General features: G+C 38.2%; 1 protein-coding gene across 5 annotated transcripts; it reads right to left on the bottom strand.

The window, feature by feature from the left end:
• Positions 1 to 2,930: 2,930 nt before the first annotated feature.
• Positions 2,931 to 9,394, bottom strand: LOC146510193 (putative fibroblast growth factor 1). Of its 5 annotated transcripts, none has more exons than XM_085175460.1 (4): positions 8,194 to 8,867; positions 6,969 to 7,185; positions 6,410 to 6,513; positions 2,932 to 5,905 (listed from the first exon to the last, which is right to left on the bottom strand). In XM_085175460.1, exons 1-4 carry the CDS (start codon positions 8,248 to 8,250, stop codon positions 5,720 to 5,722), a joined length of 564 nt encoding a protein of 187 aa, XP_085031586.1. In that variant the 5' UTR covers positions 8,251 to 8,867; the 3' UTR covers positions 2,932 to 5,719. The 5 variants fall into 5 exon arrangements, with proteins under 5 accessions (XP_085031585.1, XP_085031586.1, XP_085031589.1 ...); XM_085175463.1 differs by having other exon boundaries at positions 8,198 to 8,234; XM_085175461.1 differs by lacking the exon at positions 8,194 to 8,867 and adding an exon at positions 9,222 to 9,394 and having other exon boundaries at positions 2,933 to 5,905.
• Between the last annotated feature and the right edge of the window lie 2,276 nt (positions 9,395 to 11,670).

The raw sequence follows: 11,670 nt of genomic DNA, 5'->3' as shown, positions 1-11,670 counted from the left end.
TAATGGATAATAAACCATGAGGGTTCAGTTTAAATTTTGGATGGAGAAAATGAATTGGGTCAATCTTACTTTACAAACAAGGTTCACTCATAGACTAAGACTTTAGTTATTATTTAGTTATTTAGTTATATCAACTAAGGTGTTCTAGAAATTCCCAGGAATGAATATCTCATAACCTCTATTTATAAAACCAAGACCAGGACCATTTATATGAGGTAATACCAAAACAGGCGAGTTTTCTGAATACACTGCATTACTGCAGTTCATGCAGTTGCATAAAAATGTAGCAATAGCTTTGTATATTTAAAAGAAGACTGCAGAAAAACCATAATGTAGATGCTGTACTGCTCTATTGTGCTGAAGTGAGAGATGGTTGTGAAAGCAAAGCTGATGATTTATTGGTTATCAATGGTCCTACCCTCGCCTGTGTCCACCAGCTATGGGTAGTGACGGAAAGAATTAGAACGCTGAAACCAGCAGTGGAAATGAGCTTCCTCCAAAAATGTTGGGTTCGCCCTTAGCGATGTAGTGTGCAGGGGGGGGGGCTCTGACAGCAGCCCCTACTCCTACACATTGAAAGGAGCCAGTTGGGGCAGTTGGGGAATCTTAGTAATATGCCTCTTAGATGCCTTCTAGGTGAGGTGATTTCGTCCATTTCTAAATGGTAGACGATCCTGGAAAGAAGCAGGAAACTCTGGAAAGATTACGTCTCTCAAGCTGGCTTGAAAAGGCTTCTGTGTCCCAACAGAATAACAAAAGGAGGCAGTCCAAGTGTCTTTGCTTAGTCTGCTGCCCCAACCCCGACCCAGATAAGAATTAGAAAATGGATGGATGGGAAATACACTAATTTGCTTTCTTGTCAAAAGTTAGATTGAAAGATTTACACTACTCTCATGTCCGTATAGCTGTTTTAAAACATGAGCTTTCAACACTGGATAATGTTGGGACGATCAAGATATTACTAGTGGAAAGACTTAGCTTAGTTTAGGTCAGGGTGCTGCTATAGGAGTGCGAGTAATAGACAGGATGCAATACCCTGACATTGGCTCAGTTGGGCTTTATAAAGACTTTGCAGTAGGGAGGTTGTTTTGTTCTGCTGGGCTATGTATAGTATAGTTTAGGACAATATTTCATGTGGGAAAACAACTTGGTTGATAGGAAGTTCCGTTTTTTGGGAGCATATCGACACATCAGCAGATGTAAAGCTAATAAAGACATTTATTATGCTTTAATTCACTATTCTTTTCCCTGAAAAGTTCCACAACCAAGGCGTGTTAGCAGTTGCGCTAGTTTATTATGCAGTGACAGTAATTATTATTAGTAATGTTCTAATAAAACCTTTCTTTGTGTTGATATTACAGTCTGCAGACAGGGTTTGCACTTACGAAAGGTTTTGATCTTCTCAGGATTATTTCTTTCTTTCCTTTGTTTTTTTTTAAAAAACAATCTAGAAAGGACTCCCTTTGCTATATAGTAGTCGAGTTTATTTGTTGAACCGTACCATTTGCTTCTGTTCTGAGTAAAAGATGCATTTTTGCAGCCCAGCAGAATGTGTCTATCCAGCACAAATCATTTATTAGGAAAACATTTGCAATAGGGCAAACCACAAGCATCCGGACGATTCTCTTAGTTGTCAAAATGTTCCTTCTCGCTTTCTCTGTCCCCCTAGTCTGCCTTCCTCCCCCTTTGTCTCAGAGTGCAGTAGCAGATGGGGAGACAAGTGTCAGCATTTCCAGTTGGATCAGCTGACGGATATGCGTCCCCTGCTTCCGTTCCTGTTGGTGTGTAAATGTTTGCTTGTGTGGAGGAGAAAGGTGACATGGCAGAAAGGTAACATGTAGAGCAATCCCTTTTTAATATCATGAATTATTATTTCTTTGGCCTGCTTTAAAAAGCAATAGACTGTATTTGTTTCTCCCCCGTTTATAGGGCTTGATTATTAAGATTGTTGCTTAACCAAATCCGCATCTGTCTAATAATAAAATGCAATGCAAACTTTCCAGAGGTATCCTCTCTTTACTATACAAACTTTGTAACCTTCCCTGATAGGAGGGAGGAAGCAACAGAGAGAAAGAAAGAGAAGAGAAAAAAAGAACCATAAAAATTAAAAACAGAAGATAAAACAAAAACAAAATAAGGAAGAAGAGCTGTTTGAAGAAAATTGATGCAGGAACGTAGTAGGATGGAGCAGGAGATGAAAGTAGACTGGAAATGGAGAGAAGGGCAGGAAGGGAGAGTAAAAAAAAAAGACGGAATTGAGGAAAGAGAGACGAGTAACAGATGAGAGAATGTGTCCTAGTTCCAGCGTGTGTACGTGCTGATTGCTGTGTGTGTGTGTGTGTGTCTGCTAGAGTGGTTTGTGTTGCAGGGATCTTGGCTGCTGTCAGGCTAGGGGACTCCCAGAGGAAGCCAGTCCTTGTTCAGTTTACAGTGAATGATTCCCTTCCTGCCCTGCACAGCCCTGCAGGCCAATGGCCAACCAGGTTTGTGTGTATATGTGTGTGTCTCTGGGTGTTTGTGTACTGAGCTGCTTCATAGGGTGGCCTGCTGGAATGAAGGAGAGACACTGTCCTGTAAATGAGAGGTCACAAGTTGTGTAATCGGCAGTGTTTGTCCACCAACAGCCATGTGTCCACTTAGAGTCCTTAAGAAAGAGAGGTCTACCAGTTTTTTTCTTATTCTGCACATGAAATGTCTTCACAGCACTTTTGTGACAGAAAACAAATTTAAAAAGCAGAAAACATTTTTTTTTAAAGCATGTTTATATTTATTCTCCTTAAGTCAGGGACTATACATAAGGAACTCATACAGAAAGCAAAGGCAATTGCTATGCAGAATTGCCCTTTACAGAGAGCTTCATATCTAAATTACTATTAGTTTAGTTTAGTTTAAATGTTATAATGCATTGTTTGTTCTAAACGAATTATCTATGTCCCATATAAATGTTTAGAATGTAAATAGTTGACAATGACAAAAGTTGATCAATAGAGAATTTAAGATTTCCTGAAAAAATTGTATGGGGAGACGGAATACAAGTATTTTAATTTAGCTCTAATTTAACTTATGCACAAAATGATTATTTCAGTAGGAAAGGGCAGACCTATTGCTCAACTTGAAACAGTAATTTGTCACACTCATGGTGCTTGGATAAGTAATAATCCTACTGTAATGTTCCCTGCCAACTCTGTTTAAATCCCACAATAATATGGGACTTGTTGGAGAGATGAATCAGCTCCAGTCCTCCCAAACATTTTAAACCACGTTCCAGTGTTTCCTCCAGGATATTTTCCTGGCACAGTTGACTCTAAAACAACGTTTCAGGCCATGTACTGTTTCAGCCGTTACACATTAAGTGTGGATTAGATGAAGAATGCCACTGCTTCCAAAAATGTGGTGAAAATACTTGATCGGGGTGAATGGGGCTGGTAGCATCTGTCACAGCTTTGTGGTTACAATCGTTTCGACTGGAGTGGAGAAAGTCTTCACTAAAACTAGTGCATATGGGGTTTCCTTACAGTTTTCAAAAAATTAGCTGCAAGTGCTTTGTTATGCAACTACTCGGTACACATATTGTGTCTAAGAATGAAAATCTGTCAACAGCAGGAAATTGACACTGGATGTTTGGCATCTATGGGGAAGTTCAGCTATTTCAGATATTTTGGTGGTGGAATAACATTTTAACAGCATAATATTATTTTAGGTAGAAATAAAAATAAAATTCCAGTCCTTCAAAATGTAATTATATTTAGTTAATGAGTTAGATAGTAGAATGACTCCTGGGATTGCTTTCCTTGATTATTTTCCTTCTGCTTTTTCAGATGGTTTAATTTACATTGATTTGTTGTACATACTATAAGACAGTTAATATATAAAAATATACTATATAAATTTTTAGGTATGCCTGTTATATACATGAGTCGTCTTTACTTGGATTTGGACGTGTAAACCCAAGAACAATACATAGAAGCTTAGACAATGCCTCCATCTTGTGGCCAAATGTATTTTTTGCCTCTAGTAAATATCTTTAACAGTGTAATTTATCAATAAAACACCAGTTTTCACACTGGAATAATGTCATAGAGATTACATCAGAAACAGACTAAATACAAAACTAAAGGCACTACAAGAGCACAAACATCCGCCAAGGCAGCTCAATAGTAATATTATATTTTGTATATACTGATTTTGTTTTTTAAATGCAAGAAGTTTCTCGTGTTGTAAAAACAAGTGCAAAGTGGAGGCTTTTGGTATCTGCCATGTTGAAACCTATTTTTATATACTTGACATCATTTTTAGTGTAATTATTTGTTGTTATTTTTTATTTGTGTAATTGTAGTACATGCAATCAATACACACCACATTTGCAAGAATCATAGCTTCTAGGTTAAAATGCTTTTTGTCAGTTTTTGAGCAATAACTTGACCATTTGAAGACCGTGAAGACCTTAGTGGATGCATGCCAGATTTTAATGGATCGTTAACACGCACCCACGCTACAACAGACAAAACGAAAGAATGGCAGGCACACAACCAAACTCCTACCAATAACATATTGCTCCTTGGCAGAGGTAATAACTATCATAAATACAGTAAATCAAAAATAGTATTTATTCATTCATGTATAATAATACAGGCTTATTCATTACATTTAAATAGAGTGAATACAATATGTATTACTTTGTGAAAAGGTGATATAGTTACCTTTTTATTCCTTCACTGTAAGCATACATTATTTAGAAAATGTTAGCAATTAGCAATTAGCAATAAATCTTTATAAATACATATTCATAATAATCTAGGATAAAGTTACAGTAACAGGATTTTAAATCAAAATTAAAAAGGGGGGAATTTACTTGAACTGTGAAGCATTTTACAAAATAAAAGAAAGCTTACGTTATATACCTGCTATACATCTTACGTAAACACACTTAATAAAAGCTTCACTCGTTTCTCTGACAAAGTTTTCACATCTGCTTTTATAGGTCTGTCAGCCTTCCAACAGTCACACAAATACAATATATTAATACAATAATAATTCTTAGCAACACAAATTATTTAAGAGCTGCTGTTTTAAAAGGAAGAATTCTGGCTTCACAGTAACACCATATCATCTTTGCTCTCTTGACTCCCTCGATCGACATATTCATTACAAAATGAGGAATTGTTTAGGAAGACTAAATATCTATTGATTGAAATTCAATTATTATTATTAATTCAATCCATATAAGACATTTTTGGATTACTACCGTAAACCTTGAATATCTTTCCTTTCTTAAATTTTGAATTCAATGCCATATTTTTGGTTTTATTCTTTAATTATATTCTTTTTTTTGTGCCAGACATTAGTAATGCTAAATACATTTATGTATGTAAATTGCATATTTTTTCCTCCCTGTGGTATTTCAAATCAGGGTTTAAATTAATCACTTTATATATTTTCTATCTGCAGTGAGATAAAGTTTATATGCTATGCACTTACAAAAAAAAAACTGTGCTGGATATGATCACATATCCATACAATGATCATTTATAAATGGTTCAGTCAAATGTTAAATTTGTGTATGAAGAGCGACATTTAGCCCAGTAAGAGTTTTGCCTCAGCCATTACCAGAACTAACAGATTTTCAGTGACCTCATAATCATTTGTCAAGTGTAATTTTACACTAATATTGTGCATTTAAACATTTTAGCGAATATACAGTGCCTGCTGACATCTGGCTTTACATGTTGCCTGCAGGCCTTGGCAGGAAAAAAACGGCCTTCTGACCCTGGTGGGTGTCTGGTCCGGTTTTGGGCTGGCCGTTCCTCTTCAAGGCGACGTACCAGTTGTACTTCTGAGAACGATACGTGTTGTGATGGTTCTCTTCATATTTCTCCAGGAAGTAACACTCATCGTTCAGAGCTTGCTGAAGCAAGAAAATGAAAAGGGGGGGGGGGGGGGGGGGTGATTGATTATATCTCTAATATACGGTTAAAGGTAATGCGGGCATTCACAAACAGTAACTGAGCAGGAATACCACGAGGAATAGTGTAACATACTGAATCACCAAAATGATAATCGACATAACAACCCTCCAAAATAAAGCTTGTCTGTTTTATTTTAGACATCCCAGTGACAAATTATTAGTCACAGCAATTTGCTAATTACACTGACACTTTCCACTGTTTTGCAATCTAGGCTGTTTTGCACAACTTGTTACAAAACTGTAACAATCAGCGAGTTTAAACTTACGCTGAGAAATGAATGAACAATTGTGTGATTTGATGAAAAAAGAATTGAAACTGTTACATAGAAAGACAAACAGACCAGTGAGCATTTGTTGCAATCTGTAGTGGGTTCAACCTTTCCATTCAAAATTCATTTTTAAGTCAAACTGCAATATATATATATATATAAAAACACAACTCACTACTCCACAGAGGCGTCCATTTCTGTTCATAGCCAGATACCTTCCTGTCGCCTCACCTTTGATGACCACCACCCCCGCACTCACAGCCTTCAGCCTCAGGATGTCTGCAACACACATTACGCAACACAACACCACAGCGTTATTGCTTTTTTGTTTTTTTCTGTTTTCTTTTCAAGGCTAACTGGAAGATCAAATCATGTAAAAACAATGTAACTGTGATATCCCAGAATAAAAGTTTAGTAAGTATTTTTCAGGGAAACTAGGCCCTGCTGTCCAAATGTGTACACAGGTTAAGATGTTATTATTGCAAAACCAAATCACTGAGCAGCTTTACCAGCAGCCTAATTATTATTCCTTTAGTGGTAAGATGTCCTCTTTTCCTCATACCCTCATAACCGTTAATCAAAACATCTTAAGTTTACCCATTCTCTTTTGTTTACCATCGTTATAACAATCACGAAGACTTTTAACTTCATATCTCGCACGTAATCTCTGGCTCCTGATTTTGAAATATAACCAGCAATCACAAATCAAACAGTTCTTTTGTTTTTTTCCTCACCATATGTGTCATTTTCTTGCCTCCCACCATTGACGGTTCCATCTGGTAAAATCCTTAGGTGATAGCCTCCATTCATACTGTAGAGCCTGGTCAGTGTCTGGGCTTCCTGCTTGGACAGGTCCAGGGACCCAGGTCCAAAAGGCAGCACTGTAATGTCTCCCTCAGACATCACACAAAGAGTTTGAGGTATGGACGAAGCAGTGTGATGTCCCTGTGTCTGCAACGACAGAGAAGATCCAATGTGTTCACTGTTCACGTCACCTGGACTGCGGCTGAGACACAAGACGAAAGAGGAAGGGGAGGACAACGTCGCCTTCATAATATGATTACAGGAAATGCTCCCCTTTCCTACCCTCGCCTAATCACTTTCTCCATCTGCCTGGCTCTCTGTTACTTTCTGTCAGCCTTTTAAGGAACACACTTTATTATGAAGTGATAAAACCATCCAGGGATCAGTTCTGGATGAAGGCCAGGAGGGGCAGCAACATGACCGGACTTGTTTTAGAACTGAGCATCACTTTGATTCTCTTTGGAAAAATAATTTCCAGATGGTGGGTGATGTAATCTTACACCTGAAATCAGTGTGAGGCAAGACAACAAAATAACCAACACATGGACATAACAGCCAAGAGAGAAATTTGTGGTAATTGTTTAACTTCCTTTTAGTAAGTTTTATATTAGCCAGCATAATCTTACAAATAGGTGCAAACACATGACGCTGAATTCTACTAGTGGGATATTGGACCCTTGACATTCTTCCTACACTCTCTGAAGCATTAACACTAATCTATCGTTTCAGCTGGATTTAACAGACATGTTAACACGTCAACAAATCAGCGACTATCAATATGAGAATTTAGAGCCCAGGCAGCCCTCTTGGTCTTACCCCTGGATTCCCTGCTTCCTCAACAGCTTTTTCAAAAAACAGTCAAGCTCATTTTAAAGCCACACTGTCAGTATAGTTTTTATTTCCTGGATGCTTGAGATCCCAGAGCAGCGGTAGCTGTCATAAAGTCAATCCAGTCCAGAAACAGCAGTGGCAGACCAAGCCAGTGGGGATACTCTAACACGCACGGGTCTTTGTTATCATTTGAAACCGGAGGTATAGCTGCTGAAGAGCCAAGTTAGCCCACATCTGGAATGTCTTGGAAGAAGCAGAGAGAAGAAGGGGAAAAAGAGAGAGAGCGAGGGAAAGTGAAAGCCACAGGAGGAATGTAAGGCCTACCCACTGGCGGTCTGTTTTTCCTAAGAACAAGATCTGGAGGACAGGATTACTGGACATGAGAGCTTGTGCCAGACTGGCTTGGGGACCTTCGGACAGAGCAGCAAGTGGGAATGACGTCAAAAGTCCAACCAATGACCGAGTCAGAGTACAGATGTGTGGGAGGAGAGCTTGAATCTGTGTGTATTTTAGTGTTTATTTCAGTGTAAAGATGAAGAGCATGACGGTGAGCTAAAGTAAAGTTTGAAAAAAAAAAAGGTGGGGGGTGGGGGGGTTGCAATGAAAGCCACAAAAATTAGAGGCTTTCCGTTGACCCTGCAGTGGTCCGAGTAAACACCCTTTAGTTTGCACGCTTCTAGCACCTCTTTTACTTTGAATCACTTTGCAATAGTTCTACATGTGCTTCACAAGACGTTTTCTCTTATTTCATTTGAATTGGCTTCACTGTAAGTTGTTTTGGCCTTTGACTAACAGATTGTACTGTGTGGTAAAACGGACTGTACCACATACTGTAACCACTCATCTACCACAATATTTCATTATTCTCACCTGCACTCTACTGGTTGTTACCTTGTCTTTAACTCTTTACCCCTTGAGTAACACTCTTTTCTGACTGAGCAGTTTCTTTCGTATTTCAGGCCTGCCTATAGAACAAAACAACTAGGTTAGTGACAGTGATCACTAACCTATACATCTACCCTTGGAAAAACCCAGAAGCTGTTCTAACGGTCATCAAACCACATCTTTTTATATATATATATATATGTATATATATATATATATATATGTATATGTATATATATATATACATACATACACATACATACATACATATATATTGATACAGAAGTATCAGATGTTCAGATGTATGTTACAGATATGTACACACACAGACCAGACAGTCAAAAAGAAAGCACAAAGAAAGACAAACATTAACTTCATTTTGTGTTATGAAGATCCTTATTTAACTCTGCAGCACTAATTACTAGCTAACTATATTACCACACAGACAATAAGCCATCTTCACCTACCTGTGACAATGTCATGTGACAGTGCCCCCGTTGAGCCAGCATGTCCTCTTTTTTTCCTCTTAACTGAGGCTTAACTGAAACAAAGTTTTTGGGGCCTCTTGTGCCAAACTGTCTTCCTCCTTTCTCTGTCAGTGAAGTGTCTGGCCTTTATACGGGCTTCTTAAGTATGAATTTGAACTCCATCCACTCCTCCCTCACCTCACCCCCTCTTCTAACAACGTCAGAGGACACATTTTAACAGGCTAACGTCAGGACTAAAATTACCATCCACGACTGGAGAGGGAGAAGGAGGACAAGCCAGACCCTAGAAATGAGCCAGGCCGCCTGTCTGACTGAGCACTGATACATTCTTGTAGTGGCGTCCTCCTGGAGACACTGGCAGGCAACACAATATAAACATTTATAAGAGACACAAAGGGAATGACTTCAGCTCCCAGAATTAACATAATCCCAGTGCCTTTGGATTCCAAGTTCTGCTTCCCATATTAAAGGATAATAGGATTCCATTAAATTCCTGCAAAACATATAATGCCCAGGTGTCAAAAGTACGAGTGCATTACATGTATACAGTAAAAGTATGTGGGGTGTAAATGGAGGAATACTGTACTTAAATGAGGCATTAAGGAAAAACAAAGTTGTATTTTCAACAAAATACTTCATATCCAAAACAAAGATTCATTAAAAAAAAAAACAGAAAGAAGGAAATGACTCTGTAATCTTGAAAATGAACAGACATACTTTCCTAAAAGGTTAACCAAAAGATATGAGGCTGATTTTTGACTGGCAGTAACACTGAAGCAGCTCTGAGAGGAAAAAACATTAAAAAAAGGAATGTAAGTCCAGAAGATAACACAGTAATGATCGACAGCCTCACATTAGCTCTTACACAAGGTTAATGTTGTGAATTTGGGGGGAGTGATAGGAATTTATGATTCAAAATGCTGCAGGACATATTAAAAGCATTTTCCAAAGCCTATAAAAATAGACATTTTTGGATATGCACTGTGATGCGCTGACATTTCTAAAAATGGTGGAAATGGCTTCCAAGACATGGCAATCTCAATATCTATTTTTGCAGCCGTTCACTGTCTGTCCTGCAGCTATGTGAGAATAAACAGTGGCGGTGTGCAGGCTAGGTGATATATTCACACTGACTACTTTGTCCCCGTCTTCTTCTAATGGATTTTTCTCTCCGCAATTCATCCTCTGCAGTGCATCTAAAGGTTAAAACCATCCCTTTGAAGTCAAGTGATCACGAAACACAAGACCGTGTCAAGAATGTGCAGAAAAAAAAGAGTGATAACCAAAAACTGAGGAATCTGACCTACTTTTCTCTCACCTGTTCCATCAGCATTGAACTGCTTCTTTTTCTTTGCTTCTATTAACCACAAGATGGCAGAATGGGTTAACCTTAGAGGTGCTTCAGTCTGCAAAAATCAAGTCTGCTGTTCATGTCCACAGAGCTGACACAGGCATATTTAGAGCATGCACCATTATACTGCATTCTCATTAAACCTGAATTCTCAGTTTTTTATTGGCACAGTATCAGAACAGTGAAAGTAGTATCAAATGCACATTTACACGCTAGCATTTATTGGGTGTTTGTGTGTTTGAGTGTGATCAGCTGGTGAATATCAACTTCAATATTTCCATTCCTGAAACAAATATGTGGCTAATTAGCTTCTTAATGTTGTGGTTTGTACACCAGCCTTGCCTGCCAGTGAGATTGTGTGCAGATAGTGTTGTTTGTCAGAGCTTTGACACCAAAAAATTGGTGTGAGTGAACCAACAAACTACAAGTTACAGATTAAAAAGCCAAAGTCTGATAATTCTCCTTGGGTTCATCTCAGTTCATATTGCATGAATTCATTTTATGGGGCTTTAAAAGGCTAACTGACACTCAGTCATCATATGCTTTTATCTTTGACATGCTGCTGATTTAGTGCCATTAATCTACAACTATTCTGCCAAAAATTAAATCCCCAATAATGTGTCTGATGCTTTGTAACAGTGCTTTCTTTTTCTCTAGATAATTCCACCTAAATTCTTGAGTTCCTGACAGTCTTGGGCTTGTCATCAAAATGCATTTGTTTCAGTTGTCTTATTAAGTGCTATGTTCTCCATTTCAGATACAATTTCTTCCCTTTCAGTTTTTTCTGGTCTATTTTTTCTTGGCGTTATCAGAGAATTATTAAGACCAAATGCTGATCCTAAAGAAAAATCTGTTTCCTGCATCACCTCGTTGTGTGGTGGTTAATTCTGGTTCTTAAACTAGCCTCCTGGATTTTTAAAATTTATACATAAACAACAGGTGACTTCCTGTACATTGCACGTCTGCGTACACCAGACTGTGACAGATGGGGTAATGAGCAAGCGACTAGATGCAGTGCTCTACTCTGACAGAGGAAGTGACACTTCTAAATATGAGCTGTTTTCACACAATAGCCAC

Source organism: Neolamprologus multifasciatus, chromosome 10 (genome assembly GCF_963576455.1).
Source record: "Neolamprologus multifasciatus chromosome 10, fNeoMul1.2, whole genome shotgun sequence".
Classification (NCBI taxonomy): domain Eukaryota; kingdom Metazoa; phylum Chordata; class Actinopteri; order Cichliformes; family Cichlidae; genus Neolamprologus; species Neolamprologus multifasciatus.
The sequence above is the reverse complement of the archived record's forward strand: the minus strand, read 5'-3'. Positions and strand labels throughout refer to the sequence as shown.